The following is a 20,324-nucleotide window of genomic DNA, read 5'->3' as shown; positions in this document are numbered from 1 at the left end:
TGGCAGGATGGCTCAGTTAAAAAAAAAAAGTAAGTAGAGGAAGATTTAATAGATTTAAATGTTAAAAAACAACAATACGGTGTTAAAACAATGTAGAAAAATACTTTCAACCCTTATAACAAAAGATTAATTTATCTGATATAGAAAGACTCCAGCCTATTAATAAAATATAACAAATAACCCCAAAGAAAACAGACCTGAACAGGCACTTAGAGAAAATTAAAATGTCCAATAACCATGTGAATACATACAAACTAAAACATCAATAAGAAGCCATGGCTCACCCATTAAATTGACAAACTGCAGCGTGGCCGATCAGAGAAACGGACATTCATTGCTGGTGTGAGCATGAATTGCTGTAGCCTTTACAGAAAAGGTCTGGCCGTATCTACTACATTTTAAGATGCACTACATAGTGGCCTAGCAGTCAGCCCCACTTTTTGAACCTATCCTATGGAAATAAAAACATCAATAAGCATCTTATAGAAACTAGAATTTCAGAGCTTTCAGTGCCTCCCCAATTTCCCCCAGAGGAAAATCAAGTCCTTACAGTATTGAGGAGCCTGAAAGAACCCCGCCCTTCTCTCCTCTCCTGGAGCTCACTTCTCGCTGGTCAAACCACCTCTTCGCTGTTTCTTGACTGTACCAGGCACAGTTTAGCTCTAGAAACGTGGTGCTGGCTGTCCCTCTGTGTAGTGTGCTCTTTGTCCAGATATCCATGTAGTGAACCAACTCCCTCCTCTCCTTAAGGTCCTTCTTCCATGTGAGACCTGCTTTGACCAACCTACTTGAAATCAAAGCCTCAGCCCCCACTCTGCTCATGTAGTCCCTACCACTTAATCTAGCTCGATTACTTTTTACCATTCCCTATTACTCCCTAACATATCAAATTAATCATTTATGTATTTTATACAGTGTTTATTTAGTCATTGTCTCTCTTCTTTGAAATACATATGTGCCACAGCAAAGGGATTTCGTCTGTTTTGTCCCTTGATTTATTTTGAGTATCTGATACACACAAGGCAATAATAAATATTTGTTGGTTAGATGGCCATAAGCATTTTTTGTAGAAGAATATAACAATAATAAATAATACTGACTTCCAAATCTGAAAACAATCTCATTGTCCATTTGGCTGAATGGTTGAGTAAATTACAGTAAATCCATACTGCTGGCATAGTACATAGCTATTTATTTCTAGAAATTTGGATGGTAGGGCACAGTTCAATTGATCAATAAAAATATCAGTTTCAGATTAATGTGTTACGATCCCGTTTTTATACAAATCAAACATAACAATATTTTATGTGTGTGTAAAGTTTGGAACTAATATTGGGAAGGGCATGGAATACTATATATCAGGCTGTTAATGCTAGCTTAGTGAAGTGTATCAGGGTTTCACCTCGGTCCCTTTAGATTCTTCTTTATCATTTTTAATAACATCAGAAGAAATAGAAATAAGACTTTAGAATAAATATATTTAATATCCCACAGCTTATGAGATAATATTATTTCTATAAAACAATTAACTGGGAAATTTCAAAATTTAGAAACTAAGTTTTCAAGTTAAAAAAAAGTAGGCAAAAGAATAACATATTTAGGAATAAATTTAACAAACGGAATTCAAATCTTATATGCTGAAAATGACTAAATATTCCTAAGAAAAATTAAAGTGCTAAATAAATAGAAACATTCCATGTTCGTGGATTGGAAAACAATACATTTAAGTGGCAATTCTCCCCTAATTGATCTATAGATTCAGTGCAGTTCTTATCGAAATACCAGAGGGCCTTTTTGCAGAAATTGATGAGCTGACTTCAAATTTTATGTGGAAATACAAAGGACACAGAATAGCCAAAACAATCTTGAGGGACCAAGTTGCAGGACTTAATGCTTCCTGATTTCAATAATTACTATAAAACTACATTAATCAAGATAGTCATAACACTGGCATTAAAATAGATAGATGGATCAATGAAACAGAATAGAGAGTGAAGAAATAAACCATTATGTTTTTGGTCAATAGATTTTCAACAAAATTGCCAAGGAAATTGAATGAGGAAAAACTAGACTTTCAAAAAGCATATTTGGATAAAATATTAATTTATGCCCTTACCTCATACCATACACTAAAATCAACTCAACAGGGATCAAGGACCGAAATGCAAGAGCTGGGACAGCTTCGTGGGTACGCATCCTGTTCTATGCAGTCAAAGAGACCCTGTGCTTGCTTTAATGTTCTGCTTTCATGATTTTGAAATTCTTACTGATTTGTGAACAAGGGTTCCCCCACTTTCATTTTTAATGGGCTTCCACAAATTATGTAGCGTCCTGTGTAACAGTGAAAATGATAAAACTTTTCAAAGACTATATAGAAGAAAATCTTTTCTACCTTGGGTTAGACAGAAAAGGTAGCCACAACATCAAAAGAATGATCCATAAAAGGATAAATTTGAATTTAACAAAAATTTAAATCATTTGTGCTTCAAAAGTCACCAATAAGAAAATACAAGAGGGGCCGGCTGAGTGGCGCGTTGGTTGAGGGCCCCGGTTCGGATCCCACATATGAGGGCCAGTGACACTGCCCTCCACAGCTAAGATGCTGAACAACAGCTCAACCTGGAGCTGGGCTGCCATGAGTCACTGGCGACGGCGTAGGCTGCAGGGGGGCTGCAGTGGGCTGCCATAAGCTACCGTGAGTGGACAGCAGCCAGCATGAGTGGTCAGCAGCCAGTGTGAGCTGCTGTCCAGAGGCCAGCGACTGATCTGCCTCAGCCGGGAAGAGCGCAATGATAATACCAACATGGGCCAGTGAAGCGACGTCCTGTCCTCCACAACAAGACTGAAGAACAAAAGGACAGCAACTTGTCTGTTCCCCTCCCCTAATTCCCCAATAAAATCTTTAAAAAAAAAAAAAGATAGGTTGCTTTTGGGCCAGTTGAGTGGCTCAGTTGGTTAAGAGTTAGCTTAAGAGCGCGAGCTCTGAGCAACAGGGCCGCCAGTTGGATTCCCACATGGGCCAGTAACGCTGCCCCTGAGCTGAGCTCCCGCTGAGCTGCCAACAGGTGGCAGGATGGCTCAGTGGATAGAGCATGCGCTCTTAACAACAAGGCTGCTGGTTTGACTCCCGCATGGGATGGTGTCTACACCCACCCACAACTAAGATTGTAAAACAGCACCTTGAGCTTAGAGGCCATGAGCTGGTGACAGGCAGCCAGATGGCGACTGGCACCCTCCACAACTAAGACTGAAGAACAATAACTTGGCTGGTTCCCCTCCTCAATTCCCCAATTTTTTTTTAAACGATAGACTGATTTTAATAGATTTTAATAGTTATTTCTTCAAAGAGATATATGGAAGGTAATAAACACATGAAAAGATGCTTAACATCATTAGTCACTAGGAAAAAAACAAATTAAAACCAAAATGAGATACCAATGCATATGTAGTGCATTGGCTAAAATCAAAGACATAAAATAACAAGTGTTAGCAAGACTGTGGAAAAACTGGAATCTTTATACATGCTGGTGGGGATAGAAAATGGTCCTTTGGAAACACTTTAAGAAAGTTTTAAAAACGTTCAACATATGACCCAGTGATTTCATTCCTAGATATCTACAGAGAAATGAAAACATGTCCACACAAAGACTTGTACGCAAATATTCATGGCAGTATTTTTCATAACAGTCAAAAAGTGGAAACAATCCAAAAGTCCATCAACGGCTAAATGAATAAATAAAATGTGGTTGATTCAGCCAATGTAGTAGTATTTAGCAATAGAAAGGAATGAAATATTAATACATGCTACAGCATGAATGAAACTCAAAAATATTATGCTCAGTAAGAGGAGCTAGATTCAAAAGACAAAACAATGTATGATTCTATCTATATTAAATTCCAGAAGAAAGGAAATCTGCAAAGAAATAAAGTAGATTAGTGGTTACCTGGGTCCAGGGGATAGGAATATGGATTGGCTACAAATAGCTATGAGTGAACTTTTTGGGGTGATGACAATGTTCTAAACTTGAATTATGGTGATGGCTGCAGAATTCTATAAATTTATTCAAAGTCATTGAATTGTACACTTAAAACAGGTGAACTTTTGTAAATAATATCTCATTAAAACTATTAAAAATAAAGATAGGCATGGTAATAGCTGAACAGACTAAGTTGAAGAAAAGATAGCCATGTTTCTTTCTGGAATGCAAGAAAAAAGAATATATGGAGAATATTAAAAAATAAGATATGCTGCATAATCTGATGTTTCAACATTCTGACAAAGGGAATTCCAGAAGGGGAGAAGAGAAAGAATGAGAACAAAGAAATCAAATAAAAGGAGGAAAAACATTTCTTAGAACAGAAACTAGAACCTTAGATTAAAAAGGCCCATCAAGTATACAGAGTGAATATTTAAAACCCACACCTAGGTATATTATCGTGAAAGACTAGAACATCAAGGATTACAAACAAATTATAAAGTTTCCAGAAAATAAATGCAACTACCTACAAGGAATGAAAATCTGATGGAAACTAGAATTTTTATATGTGACAATGCATGTAGGAAGACAATGAAAACAAGTATCCAAAATTTTAACTGAAAAATCATTTTAAACCTTAATTGTAAACACACCCACATATTCATTCATGTATGAAAATAAAATAAAAATATTTTCAGACCACAAGGACTCAAATAGTTTATGGAGGGAATAGAAAGAGGCAGGAGAGGAATAAAATCAAATGCCAATTTTAGCTTAGGAAAAGATACCAAATGACTCCAGACACTGAAAGAACAATATAAACCTAGGAATGTTCATTAAAAATCCAGTTTCAACTGAAAAAAAGAAGAAAGTATTATTTCCAATTGTATCAAAGGAAAAAATATGGAGCAAAAGAAATGCACCCAATCCAAAAACAGGTAAGAAAGAGGGTAGGAGAACAAGAAATTCTTGTAAATATTAAAGAAGAACTAAGATAACTAAGATAAATACAAATATACTAGTGATCAAAATAAATTTTAATGACATAAGCTGATAAAATATAGAAATATGTATATTGGATAGGAAAAATTTTTTTACTATATTTATTCTATTTATGAGGAACATATCAAAAATAAAACAGGTGGAAAGAGACTTGAAAAGACATACTAAACAAATGCAAAGTAAAGAGTGTCCTGTTTGGGGGTGAGTGGTTAGTTTGGTTGGTTGGAGTATGGTGTTGATGGCGCCAAGGATGCCGGTTCGATCTCCGCATGGGCCACTTGTGGGCTGTGCCCTCCCAGGAAGAGTCAACTATGCCATTGTGGCATGAGGGCACTGTGTAATTGGTGATCATGGCTGTTTCCCAATAAAAAAATTTTAAAAAAGAGTGCCCTGTAGCAAAATTAACATCAGAAACAAATAGAATTTAGGTTGAAAAGTATTAGAAAGACTGCAGAAGGTTATTTCATACTGACAAAATGTATACTCTACCAGATCGTATGGTAGAAGTCATGATCTATAAGAAAATATCTTTAAAATATTAAAGGGAAATATTTTACAGCTATGCAGTAGCAGAACTGAAGTTCAGAACACCCCCTCACCAACCTTCCTACCTACACGTTCACCTTCTCCCCTCCCTCTTGACTGGCATTAGATGGCACACTATTAATCACTACATTATACTGTCTTTCAAACATGAAGAAGCCTCAAAAATGACATTCATTAGGCCACATAAGAAATAACTATAGACCCTCAAATGAAAAAATCTTAAGGAAAACATTTTCTAACCACATGTGATAAGATCAGAATAAAGAACCAGGACAAAGGAAGACCTCCCCAATTGATCCACTGAGAAGTTTTCAGAGCTTTTTTTTAAACAGTCCTTAGTTTAAAGAGCAAATCAAAATGGAAATTACAGATGATGAAGAAATAAACACCAATAAAACATTACATATAAAAACAACAAACATAACCAAAGTGGCACAGAGGTAAACATTCATGGCCTAAAATTCATTTATTAGAAAACAAGAAGCATTGAAAATTAAATTAAGTTTTAAATCAAGCTACTAAAGAAAGAAATCAAGGTAATCCCTCCTCCCCCAGGAAGTTGATGAGAAGAATTAAGAAAGAAAAAAAATATTATAAATATAATAAAGAAAAGCAGGATATAATTAAACCTTGAACAAAAAAATAAGAGTAATGAATCAATACAACCAAAAGGTGGTTCTTGGAAGAGAACAACAAAATGGAAAGTTTGATCAACAGAATAAAAGAAAAGACATAAATGAACAATGCTAGGAATAAGAAAAAGAATAAGTCTCCAGTTAAGGAGAAGATTAAAACTTTATAAAAGAAGTCCTTATATGTCCTCTTTGGCGAAATCTAATTTTCTACCAATAAGTATGACAATCGATGAAAAATGGTTACTTTTTAGGAAAATGTGTATGATCAAAACTGAGAGTTGACCCAACAATTCCTCTCTTGGGTATCTATCCCCAAAATCTGAAAACATTTATCCATAAAGATGTATATGTACTCTAATGTTCACTGCAGCTTTTTTTATGATGGCCAAGACATGGAAACAACCAAAGTGTCCTTCGATAGATGATTGGATAAAGAAGTTATGGTTTATTGATGCAATGGAATACTATTCTGCCATAAGAAAAAATGAAATAGTGCCATTTGCAACAACATGGATGGATCTTGAGATTATAATGCTAAGCGAAATAAGTCAGACAGAAAAAGTAGAGAACCATATGATTTCACTGATATGTGGGATATAAAACTGAAAACAACAAAGAACAAGAAAAACAAATGAAGAAACAAAACTCATAGACACAGACAATAGTTTAGTGATTACCAGAGGGTAAGGGGGGAGGGGGGGGGAAGATGAGGGTAAAAGGGATTAAATACATGGTGATGGAAGGAGAACTGACTCTGGGTGGTGAACACACAATGTGATATATAGACGATGTATTACAGAACTGTACACCTGAAATCTATGTAACTTTGCTAACAATTGTCACTACCATAAACTTGAATTAAAAAAAACCAACAACCTGAGAGTCAACAGAAGAACTAAACAGAGCTAAATAGAAGAAATGTATAATGTACTTCCAGCCCCATCCTAACCCTGCTCTCTCCCACACCCCCAAATATCAGTTTCAAACAGTTTTATAGACAACTTCCAGCAATACTTCAGGGAACAGAAAATGTTCGTATTAAATATCCATTCCAATTTATTTAAAAGATTTTCAAATCACCTCAAGTCATCATGAGGCTACTATATTTCTGCTATCAAAACCAGATAAATTCAAGATTAATAAAAATTGCTTATAAATACATGAGGTTAAATCCCCTAATATAATATTAGTGAGTCCAGTCCAAGAGTAGATGAAAAAGTAATGCTTATGACCAAGTATCTCAAGAATTCCAGGAAAAGTCACTTTAGAAAATCTATCTATGCTTTTGGTTAAATCTGGCAAATTGAACACACCCACATTGGCCTGTGTTCCCTCTGACACCTCAATAAATCCCCTGTCAGAGAGTTACTGCAGAAAGCAGCAAGGACAAGAGAACAGGGAAGAAAAGGACATCAAACACCAGATGTCCAGCAAACATTTCAGAAGATGAGATACGAATTTTTAAGTGATAGCCAATTTCACAGAATAAAGGACTAAGAAACTTGATTGGACCCCTGTCTTATATCATATATAAAAATCAACTCAAGATAGATTAAGGACTTAAATGTAATTACTGCAACTAATGCAATACATGGCATGGGAACTAGAGTTAATAATACTGTATTGTATAAGTGTATTTGAAAATTGCTAAGAGAGTAGATTGTAAAAGTTTTCATCACAGGAAAACATCTTTTTATAATTATGTATGGTGACGGATGTTAACCAAACTCATTGTGGTGATAATTTTGCAATATATGTAAATATTAATGTTGTCCACCTGAAACTGATATGTTATATACCAATTATATCTAAATTTAAAAATCTATAAATTAAAAAAATTAAACTCTTACCATATGATCCAGGGATTGTGCTCTTTGGTATTTACCAAAGGGAATTGAAAAATTATGTCCACACAAACACCCAGGCATGAGTGGTTATAGCAGCTTTATTCATAACTGCCAGAACTTGGAAGCAACCAAGATGTCCTCTAAAAGGTGACTGGATAAATAAACTGTGGTACATTCAGACAATGGAATAGTACTCAGTGCCAAAAAGAAATGAGCTATCAAGCCATGAAAAGACATGGAGGAAACTTATATGCATTTACTAAGTGAAAGAAACCAAACTGAAAAGGTTGCATCTATTTGATTCCAACCATATGGCATTATAGAAAAAGCAAAATTATGGAGACAATAAAAAGGTCAGCGATTGCCAGGGGTTAGGAGGAGATATGAATAGGCAGAGCACAGAGGATTTTTAGAGCAGAAAAACTACTTTGTATGATACTATAATTGATACATGCCATTATACATTTGTCCAAACCTGTAGAATGTACAAGCGTGAACCCTAATGTAATCTAGGAAATTGGGGTAATAATGGTGTGTCAGTGTAGGCTCATAATTGTAATAAATGCATCATTCTGGTGGGGGCTGTTGGCAGTGGAGTAGGTTGTGCATCTTAGTGGGAGACAAATATAGGGGAAGTGTCTGCTTTCTACTCAAGTTTGCTGTGAAACTAAACTGCTCTAAAATGTAAAGTTTATTTTAAACATATTAGAAAAACCCAACAACCTGACATTGTAAAGCTTCTTGACATTGTTCTTTGTAATAATTTCATGGATTTGACACCAAAAGCACAGGCAACAAAACCAAAAATAGACAAGTGGGACTATATCAAACTAAAAAGCTTTTGCATAGCAAAGGAAACTATCAACAGTAAAAAGGCACCTTATGGAATAGGAAAAAAACATTTGCAAAGTATCTATTTGATAAGGAGTTAATGTCCAGAATATGTAGAAATCTCCTACAACTCAACAGCAAAGAAAAAAAAAAAAAGAAAAAAAAAGAAAAAGAAAACTCGATTTAAAAAATTGGCAAAGGACTTGAATAGACATTTCTTGAAGAAGATATATACATTACTACTGGGTGAGAAGGTGTTTAGCATCACGAATCATGAGGAAAATGCAGATCAAAACCAACCACACTAAGATATCACCTTACACTTCTTAGGGTGGCTTTCATAAAAATATATCTCTATATATAACAAGTGTTGGCAAGGGATGTGGAGAAATTGAAATCCTTGTACCCTGTTAGAAGAAAAAAGAAGTGCAGTACTATGGAAAACAGTATGAAGATTCCTCAAAATATTAAAGATAGAACCACTATATGATACAGCATGCCCACTTCAGGATATTTAATTATAAGAATTGAAATCAGAATCTGGAAGAGATGTCTGCACCTCCATTTTCACTTCAGCTTTATCACAATTACCCAGATATGGAAACAACCCAAATGTTCATTGACAGATGAATGGATAAAGAAAATGTGGAATATACTTACAATGAAATATGATTCAGCATTAAAAAAAAGGACATCTTGGCATTTGCAACAACATGGATGAACCTAGAGGACACTGCTAAGTGAAATAAACGAGTCACAGAAGGATAAATACAGCATGATTCCACTTACATGAGGTATCAGAAACAATCAAATTTATACAATAGAAGTAGAGAATAGAATGGTGGTTGCCAGGGCTTGGGGAGGGGGACGTGAGGAATTGTTTTCCAATGGGTATAAAGTTTCTGTTATGAAAGATGAATAAGTTCTAGAGACCTGTAAACCATAGCACTTATAGTTAACAAACATGAAAAAGTTTTGGGAGGTGATGGTTCTGGTTAGTACCTTGGCTGTGGTGACGGTATCGTGGATGTATGGATATGTCCAAACCCATGAAGATGTATACACTAAATGTGTACAATTTTTTCTATATCAATTATATCTCAATAAATCTTAAAAAATATAATTACTTACATGGGAGGAAACTAGCAAGAGGCAAGTCAATTTAGGTTTCTGAATTGTGAGAGGGTTCAGGAATCAGAGGCACCACTACTTCAGAAGACAGGTTGGGAGGTGAAAACTGGCAAAATGAAGTTCCCCTGTCAATGAGGGGTATCCCTTCCACAGAGTGCTAATTTGGTGTTCATGTCTCTCTCCTAAATGTGGAAGGACACCAAGTGGATGCCTGATGAAATCTTTGAGAACAAACAAATAATGGGGCAGGAGCTGGGGGGAAATGAATTCTTAAAAGAACATTGGAAGAAACACATGGAATTAAAAAAATTATCATCTTCCATAGTAGACAGAAAATATTGGAGTCATTAAAAAAATGATGATGGTATAAAAAAGAAACAACTTATAAAAAGAGTTTTTAGAAATTAAAAATGTGGTGGCAGAAATTTAAAAATCACAAGAAGAAACGAATGATCTGAGAAAATTCCATAGATAATAGATTCCAAAGAAAAAATTATAGAAGGTTGTCAAGAAAACACAGAAACAGAAAGCGTATTCTAGATAGCTGCTCTTTGGTGCTTTAACCTTCTAGCTTTCTTCAGACATTCCAGGCAGGTTATTATTCCTGACCTTTCATTGGCTGCTGCCTCTGCTTAGAACCTGTCTTCAGAAATTTGCATGGTGCTTTTCCTCCATTGATTCAGGACTCTCATCAAATATTAGCTTCTTAGAAAGCCCTCCTCCGGGGGCCTCCTGTCTAAAGCAGCACTCAATTCCATTACACTCTATCCATGGACCCAATAGGTTTTCTTTTTCTTCATATGCTTACTGCTTTCAGCCATTCAATTATGTATTTATTTATGCATCTGTTTATTGTTTGTTTTTCTCACAGAGTGTCATCTCTATTAGGGTAGAGGGATAAGTCTGCTTGTCTTAACATTATATTCCAGCCCCTCATCAAAGGCCGGGACAGGATGTTGGGAAATATTTGGGAATTAATGAATAACGTATGAAAATAATACATAGGAGAATATCATTATAATTCTGAGCATATGAAAGACATTCTTAAACAAGACACAAGGAAGATAACATTAGTGAAGTGGAGTACATAAAATTTGTTTAGAATGTGATTTTTGAGTAAAGTGGAAAAGTGAAATGACGAAAGAGTAATCACGCTTGGTGTGTATATAAGTCATCTATCCAAAATTCATCATAGGGTGGGCTGGAATAGTTTGAAGCAGTCCAGAAATCCGTGTATACCAATTAGAATTGCTGGATAGGATACCAAAAAAACTATTTGAAAAGGGATTAGAGTTATAGAACAAACACAGACTCCAAAGACTTAAGATTCTTCAGACAGGAGAACTTTGGGAGCTGCGGTTCTATTTGTTCTTTTTTCTGGCGGGTATTTGCTGATTCTGGGAGCAGAGGCTGAGACTCCGGGCTTGGCCAAGGCCAAGGAGTTCTGCTGGGATCAAGGAAGACAGAACAGCTTGTGATGGTCATGCAGGGCTGGAGGTGAGGGGCGCCAACACACAGTCACTTTCCCCATCACGATACTTGGTAGAGTTTACCGGGCCAAGAAGCTGGAGAAACCAAGTCAAAAGTCTCTGAAAAGCAGAGCAGAATTATCTGCAGGCTAACCATTCAGAAATGGCAATGATAATTATGGCTACAGAATCTGAAGTCATTTTGTCCCCTGAGAGCACATGTTAATTCTGGACACAACTAGAAACTGAGAATCTGGATTTGTCAGAGAGACAGGGCCATGGTTAGGGGACAAAGAACTAACAGAACTTTTGATGATCATGTGTGGTTGGAGGGCAAAATTAGACACTTCAAGGAAATAAAAAAAACTTGGTTGGTTTTCTTGAAAACTTTTCTTAGTTCTAAAGCTTCATGAAGCAAGAAGCTAAAAATATGACAAAACCTTTGAAAAGCAGGAAAAACTTGAGTTCAGTCTATCAATTGAAAGCCCTGGATGTCCTCATCTGGGATCAGGACAAACCAGAGGTATATTACATCTTATCAGAAAATGCACACCCATCTTGAGTCTTTTTATGTCCGAATTTGCTTCAGGTGATCCACCTCATTACTTTACGTGCCTAGCAGAGGAAAGGGGGACACTCTCATGTGGAAGATGACAACATCAGGAGGCTCTGTGTCTTATGTAAACAATTCCTGGCACTTAAGCAAAAATAATGTCAAAAGATTGGACTACAGGATGAAACCAAGAGAAAAAAAATACATAATAGATACAGATACACAGATGATCCAGAGGTTGGAGTGAGCACAGAAAAATTATGATTATAATGCATAAGAAAATGGATGAAAAGATGGAAAAAAATAGTAAGTTGAACAATTCCATAAGAGAACTGAAAGCCACAAAAAAATAATCAAATGACATTTTAGACCTGCAAATTACAATTTCTTAAATTAAACTCAGTGGAGGGATTTAGCAGAAGATTGGATACAGAAAAGAGACAAAATTAGTGATTAGCTAACTAGAAGACATACAAATCTATAGAAAATATCCAAGTACAGAAATTTTAAAAATGGAAAAATCCAGAAAAGCATATAAGGAATTTGTGAGAAACAGCCAAAAGGTCTCATTTTGGGGGATGGCAGAAAAAATTTTTGAAGAGATAATGGCTAAGGATTTTACAAAATGAATAAAAGACATCAACTCACAAATTCAAGAAACTCTGAAAACGCCAACAGCAAAACAAAAACAATAAAAAAACAAAAACACCTGGACTCATTACTGTATAACTGCTAACAGAAAAATATTAGAAGTAGTCAGAGCTGCAACCAAACCTCAAGCTATAAACTTTGAAAAATGACAGCTGATCAATCAATCACCCTAAATTTCTGGTGTGGTGGGGGCAGAATTAAAAAAAATCTCAATATCCGTCAATCCCCACATGCAATATTGCTTTCTGTTGAAGAAACTTAAAAGTTGGAAAAAGCATCTAAGTGTTATAAATCACTGAAGGGATGAAAACACTGTAAAGGATTTATTATGAAAGAGTAAAAGGGAAGGAGAAACCAGGAAATTCTGACTGCACAGAAGCCGCTTTTGGCTTCAGGGCATTTGCAGATCCCAGAGAACCAAATGCTCAGGTTTGACAACATCAACATGTGAAAGGGACAGAAACAAAGTCTGGAGTCCACATGGCATGGAGTTTCTAACGGAAGTCCAGACCATGACCATCACATCTTCACAATGAGAATAAAGGGGAGGGGATTATGCTGGCCTATAATCGCATTCCCAGTCACACACCTGTGTGGCTCCAGGTTCTCTCACACCCTGACCATGTTTTAAAATGTTCCCTGATGGACTGTGCCCTCAGGCACCTTGATTTTTGTAAACAGAAATCTTTGCCAAAAGCTAGTGCCTTCACTGCAGGTCTAAATTTCACCCATAAATAATGTTTTTCAAATATAAGTGAGTACACAGTGAAAAAAACCCAAACGAATGAAAAAACAGCCAAATAACCTTTGTGAATAGGGTATGGAAAGGGAAAAATAGTGATTTTATAGTGGAGAAGCCTACAAACACCACTTTAACCAAACGCTCAAGGACAACAGCCATGGTTACAAGTCAGGTTGACATCTCCCCTGATATGATGTGATGAGAGGGGACTTCACCCCTGTAGTATTCTTTCATAAAATCCATAACCCCAGTCTAATTATGAGAAAAACATCAAGATGAACCCAAATTGAAAGACATTCTACAAAATGCCTGAACAGTACTCTTCAAATTACCAAGGTCATGAAAAACAAGGAAAGACTGAGAAGCCGTCACAGACCAGATAGAACAGGTGACAGGATGGCTGAAGGCAATGTGGCCCTGATTGAATTCTGGAACAGAGTGAGGACTGTAGTGGAAGAACTGGTGAAATTAAAAATGTGGGTGGTTTAGTGAACAGTGAGGTGCCAATGTTGGATTTTTAGGTTTGACAAACGTCCTACAACAGCGTAAGAGGATAACGTTACAGGAAGTGAAACTGGGTTGTAGTTACAGAAACTTCTGTACTATCTTTGCAACTTTTCTGTAAATATAAAATTATTCCAAAATAATAGTTTATTTTAAAAAATCTTTGATAGAGAGAATAGTAGAAACGATAGAAAATAAGATCAAGAACACCTCATACCTTGAACATGTCACATGCCAACTATGAAACCTCATTAATCTGTGTGAGTTTTTCTATTGAGAACGGAAACGTACAGCAAACATCACCCACCCCTGTGCAATGAGAGGAGCTGCCCCTGTGGGATTGGGCTCAACACGCAGACGATCACTGTCACTATCTGTATTCGTCTTAATACTGGAAATCCGGGCCAACGCAGTAAGGCAAGAAAAAGTACTAATAAGTGTAAGGATTAGAGGTAAAGAAACAAAACTGTCATTATGTATATAACGTGTAAATTCATATATGTATATATGCATATATATCTTCGTATAAATCATTAGAATTTTTTAAAATTTGGCAAAGTTTCAATTTATTTCTATATCTTAGTAACAAGTATCTAGAAAGTTGATTTTAAATTATGTAGATTTGATTACATAAAGATATCAAGTATCCATGAATAAATCTAGCAGAAGTATATGTCCTCTAAGGAGAAAAATGTTTCAATAGAAAATATTTTTAATTAATAACATACACATACCATATTAATGAGATAGAAGACACAACAGTATAAAGATGTCAGCATTCTTTAAATTGATCTATAGATTGAGTGGAATCCCAAGCAAGATCCCAAAATGGTTTCTGACAAGCTGATGTGAAGATGCAAAGGGCCAAGACACTTTGAAAAAGAAAAGGATGGGAAGATTTACTCTATCTGATATCAAGAATTCATATGAAACCATAGTCACTATGACAGTGTCATACGACACAAGGAGAGGTCCTCATAGGTCAATGGCAGAGAAGAGAGAGCACAGAAACAGACCCTGCATATAATGGCCACTTGGGTAAAGGGTGGCACTGCAAGTCAGTGGGGAGAAGGATGGTTAACCAAACAATGGTGCCTTCTGAAAAACTGATAAGGATAATGATAGATCAAACTGTAGATGAGCTGGGAAGCAATTCAGTGTCAGATAACACAGAAAATGTGAAATATAATTCACCCAGATGCAGACTGTGCAAACCAGAGGTGAGGGGAGAGCTGCCCAGGTCAAACATAGTGAAATGGGCAGCAAAACCTTGGCAAGAAAGTGAAAAAGGAAGTAAAGCAACACAGAAACCAAACTGCAGACAGAATCAATCTAAAGGAATAACCCAGAGGATGAAGAAGACATCCCCAAAGCACTTACATTGCACTAAAACCTAAATAAATAAAGCAACAGGTTGATATAATAACAAAACGTGGTTTAAAGTCGAGCTTGCAGAGCTGTCTAAGCAAATTAAGGCCCTCCCCTCAAAAATAAATGCAATCAACTTAAAAACAATTGGAAATAAGAAGAAATCAAAAACTACTAAAAATTAAATAATCATCGTAGAAGAAAGGTTTGAGACAACCACTGTGAACAGAAAGTAAAAATTTAAAGAGATGAAAGCATTAGGTACAGATAAAGCTCTGAAGGCTAAAGCTGCTCCAATGGAAGAATAGTTTTGCCCCCAAATTTAAAAATAATACATTTTTGAAGATATGGAAGAAGAAACTTAGCTGAAGTGAAGGTGGAATTGAATCTGTCACCTTAAGGACACAGGACTATGGTTAAAGACAGCGTGCATGGAATTCACAGTAACTTTCAGCAGCATTTTAATTATTCATAATAACAAGGGTGCATGTATCTCATAAAATCAATGCCTTCATAAGTCTATACTCTCACTTATAAGCTTTAATAAACTAGAAGTCACCATAAACAAAGAGACAAGGAAAGTGTATCTATAACTTTTAGAGTATTTAGCAAACTCTCCCTTATCATCTGAGAAAGGACAATCATCTCAACTGATAACATTGGCCAAAAATAAACCAGCAAACAATTCATAAAAGAGGCAATTTCAATGGCCAATAGACACAATAAACTGTTCTCCTCCCATGTAATCAGACAATACAAATGAACTAAGTGCCTCTCTTTATCCAGCACCTTTGCAAAAATGGGAATTGGGAGATGGTTCATCTCATTGTTAGAAGAATATATTGGTTCAGCTACTCAGAAAGGCAGCCTGGCAGATTTATAAACAAGTTAGTATTAGTACCTTTTGCCTCAGCAATTTCAGTTTTTTGGTTAGTGACTTAAGACAAATACTTGTATATATGCAAAAAAAAAAAAAGAGAAATATATGAATGTTGTTATCACAGCTTGTTGGTAAAAGTGAACAATTGAAAATGACCTGCCTGTGAATGGGAGCGAATGGTTTAAAAATTATGGTATATTGATTCCATGGAGTAGTATGCAGCTGTTAAAAAGAATGCAGATCTATGTTTATTACAGTGAGAAGTTCTCTGATATTCTTACTATTAAAATAAGTAAAAATGCAAAATGGCATATAGAATATAATCCCATTTTTAAAAACACAAGATGCAAATTGTGTATTTAGGAAAATAAGTTATACGTGTAAATGCATAGAAAAAGATAAGGAAGGCCATGTCACAACCCTCAACAGGACCAGGATTGGAAGCTGCTGGGTGTGGGTGGTGAATGGGACTTTTTCCCTCTAAATACTTTATGTTGTTTGAAATTTCATGAACAAGAATCTAAAATGTAATTTTTTGTAATAAAAAATGTTTTTAAATTAAACATATTAAGTAATGTTATTTCTGAGTCACTACTAGAGAAAAGAATTTCTACCCTTTTCCTTGTCAGACGTATAACCCAGAGAACAAAATCAAAGTAAAAATAAAAACATTCAGCCTGCACTAGTCTTTCCCATCTTAATCCTTTCTCTTTCTTTTACTCTTTTGATCCAGATCAGTGCAGGGAGAACTCAGACCCACGGCCAGAGATGGGACTAGGCCGGAGCTGACCCGTCCCCAGGTCACACATGAGACCACAGCCCTCAGTGTTTGCAAACAACTCATGTGTTTATCCTAAATTTTATGTTTTCTAAAGTACCTTCTTTGAAACAACCTAGGTGAAGGTGCAGGAGGCCTGAGGGAAATGAGGAGGTTCAGAGGTCACAGGAAATAACAATCGCTGCCTCAAACCGTCAGACAGGACAGCGGACTCCAGACGGTCCTGCCAGCTGAGCAGTGGTTGTAAAACAAGAGTCATGTGGGGGTGGAACGCTGGACGCACACCAGCAGCTGTCCTGCTGCAGTTTAAAAACCGGATTTCTCACTACATATTCCTGCATTTCATTACATTGCATGCGAGTGTTCTTATCTAAGGTTAAGGTTTTGATGAGTATCTAATAACAGCCCCTAAAGCAGCAACATGGCCAGAGAGAAAGTTAAAGGAAGAGAGAGAGACTGACCTGGTGCTGAGGTGGTTGCTCCCACAGGCCATCTTCCCGGCCTGGGCCCTGCCGGGGCCTGGAGCCTAGGCCTCTGATCCCTCGCGTGTCCCCTGCCTGGATCCAGTGTGGCCCGAGTCCTGAGCAGGAAGTCTGTGAACCGTTTAACTCAGAAATGGCTCCACCCAAATGAGGAAAAGAAAGTGAAAGTAACTTTCCCAGTGCTGTCAGACGCTGTCTCCCTCCTCCTGCAGCTCCTGGGTGGGTCAGAGCCATCATGAGATGTGGCAGCAGGAATGGAGGACAAAGAGTGATGGTCAGAGCCTGGAGGCCAGGGGAGGAGGACCCTGAGGAGGAGCACGACCAGCTCCCAGGAGTCCCCTTGTTTGTGCAGACACCACCAATAGGGAAGTAGCCGGAGCTACTGGGCCTGGAGACCTGGGAAGCAGGAGAGGCAGTGACTGAGGAGGGACAAGGAGCAGAGGACGCACCAAGGGGACCGGCGTCCTAAGCTTCAGCAGGAGCAGCCTCCATTCAGACTTCACTAGTGGGGCCGAGTCTCCAACCTGGGAGGCCCTGTGGGGACAGAGGTTTGTTCTGAGACGAAGCAGCAGCATCCTGGACCTGGACCTGAGGATTCAAGGGCAGGAGGAAGCGGCAGCAGCAGCACTGGCCACTGGGCCAGAGGATGAAACCCTCAGCCCCTCTGTGGGTGCAGAAATGGAGAGGGAGCGGGCGCCTGGGACCTAAGGGGGACACTCAGGTCCTCACCAATGTCCCACTCCAAAAGTTGGCCCAGCAATCACTGCCTGGTCCCCCTGCCGCCTCCTTTCTTTTTGGGGAGGCTCTCAGATTGGGGGTACAGTGGAAGGGTGAGTCTACTCCTTGTGGGTCTCCTGGGCTCATCCCGCCTGCAGAGGCCAGGGCTCTGTGCTCCTCCAAGCTCAAGTATATGTGGTGGGGAGAGCGGGGAGGAGGTTGATTGGAGCAGCCTGAGGCATTGTGGCAAAGCCCAATTCTGGGGTTCAGATTTAGGGATCAATTTTTTGCTGCATACCTATGCTATGCCCCTGCTCCAGCTTTTACCAGGAACAAAGCTGGTATTTGAACCCCATCTGCCTCTCCTTTGGCCTGTCTGTCGGTTTGGAACTCAACTGGGGGAAATGGATGCACTTTTGGAGGGCCCGCTGACACCTTAAAAGGGGTCAAGCACTTGGGAATATGTCTGTCTCCTCGAGTTCTCGTCCACCTGTGCCCCAGATGGGTAAAGGGATCAGACCCCCTGTAATTACATGGTGCAATTATCCCATGTGTTGCCTCGACTACACTCGGTGGCAATATTTTGGCTTTTAGGGACTGGGGTGAAGCAGAGTCCTCTTGTCTCCCTTAGTAGAACCTCAGTGACTGGGCTCAGGAGGACTGCTAGAGCTGTGGACTCCTGAGGATTTTTACCAAGTTTGTAAGAAGCCAGAGGGATTGTTGGAGGTGAAATGTGATTATTTTTACAGCGCAGGGAGTGAATTCTTGGAAAAAGGGGTGGGAAGAGGCATCTGGCAGAGGAGGATGAGGTTCAAGTGTGAGGGCTGTGAGGAGTGAGGAAGAGAAGGGAACCATTGGGCAGCACGGGAAGTCCACCCGGGCCACTTTCAGGAGGTCTAGGGGCTATGCCTGAGAAACACCCCTGAGGAAGGCCACAGTCCTTGTGCTGCCCAAGAAGGAAAGAGGCTGGCCCAGGGCCACACGACCGATCCTGACCCGCAGTTGCCACCATCACCCATAGCCCTTCAGCGGGAGCCCTGGGCTCCACCTCTGGGAGGCTGGCGAACAGCACCCACAACTGAACAAGGACTGGTTTCCCCGGTACCTTGGTTACTGCTGGACAGCACCGCACTCCCTGCGACCTACTGAAACCACCTTCTCTCCCATGGCCATCCAGCTCCAGGCACACAGTGTGGATACAAAGCAAAGAAGGAATCTGTTACTGCTGTCACCTTTGTAGCACCCGTGGGTCCCCATCACCGCAGGCTGAGGAGCCCTTGCCTCTCCAACTTGGCTCCAGCTACGCCTGCACTCCCCTCTAGTGGTCATTCGTGGTATTGCAGCCTCCTTAGAACTGGGTTTTGTTGCCTGTTCAGAGAAACTGAAACAACCCCTCGCCTCTCAAGATGGTAGATATCTGAAACCCCTCAAAAAGTAGTAATAGAAGCGCCATCATTTCCTTCTAAATAAAGGCGAACCGACTTAAGGATTGAGTTCTGAGATAGTTTTGATATTTGGCAGTTCAAAATGAGCTTATGACCTGGGCTGAGAAACCTGGGTTTAAAATGGAGACTGGGGCCCCTCCCATCCCCTCGGAGCCCCTCTGTTTCCCAGAGAGCTTCGTTTTGGCCCAGAGCCCCAAGGCGGCCCTGCCTCCTCCACCCTACTGGAGACAGAACTGCTCGCTCACACCTGCCCTCCTGGGCCTGAGGCTTGTATTCCTGGAGTGCACAGCAGGGACTCATCACGAGGTCCCTCTCAGGCACGTTGGTTTTACTCAATAGTGAGTAATTTAAAGCAATTAAAAGTATAAACAAGGGCCAGCCGAGTGGCATGTTGGTTAAGAGCTGGCTTGGGACGCCAGAGGGCCCTGGTTCGGATCCCACATATGAGGGCCAGTGACACTGTCCTCTACAGCTAAGATGCTGAACAGCAGCACGACCTGGAGCTGGGCTGCCCTGAGTCACTGGCTATGGCAGGTGTGTTGCCATGGGCTACCGTGTGTAGCCAGCAGCCAGCATGAGCTGTCAGCAGAGGCTGTGAGCTGCTGTCCAGAAGCCGGCGACTGATCTGCCTCTCCAGGGAAGAGCGCAATGATGGTGCCAACTTGGACCAGTGAAGCAACATCCTCCACAACTAGACTGAAGAACAAAAGGACAGCAATTTGTCTGTTCCCCTTCCCCCAGTTCCCCAATAAAAATCTTAAAAAAA

At 38.9% G+C, this 20,324-nt stretch overlaps 1 protein-coding gene across 12 annotated transcripts in view; it reads right to left on the bottom strand.

Moving 5' to 3' along the window:
* SP100 (SP100 nuclear body protein) overlaps positions 1-19,670 on the bottom strand; it is a 79,016-nt gene extending 59,346 nt beyond the window's left edge. For 4 of the 12 annotated variants that reach the window (XM_019628780.1, XM_019628835.1, XM_019628807.1 and 1 more), the window contains exons 1-2: positions 17,376-19,666; positions 285-451 (exon numbers count right to left, since the gene is read on the bottom strand). In XM_019628780.1, the coding sequence (XP_019484325.1) occupies positions 285-331 (47 nt within the window). In that variant the 5' untranslated portion in view covers positions 332-451; positions 17,376-19,666. Of the gene's footprint in view, positions 1-284; positions 452-17,375 lie in introns of all 12 variants that reach the window. The other 8 variants (XM_019628826.1, XM_019628869.1, XM_019628820.1 and 5 more) reach the window with 6 other exon arrangements.
* Between the last annotated feature and the right edge of the window lie 654 nt (positions 19,671-20,324).

The sequence above is a fragment of the Hipposideros armiger genome, unplaced genomic scaffold (assembly GCF_001890085.2).
Source record: "Hipposideros armiger isolate ML-2016 unplaced genomic scaffold, ASM189008v1 scaffold_17, whole genome shotgun sequence".
NCBI classification, from domain to species: domain Eukaryota; kingdom Metazoa; phylum Chordata; class Mammalia; order Chiroptera; family Hipposideridae; genus Hipposideros; species Hipposideros armiger.
This window is presented reverse-complemented; position numbering and strand designations above follow the sequence as displayed.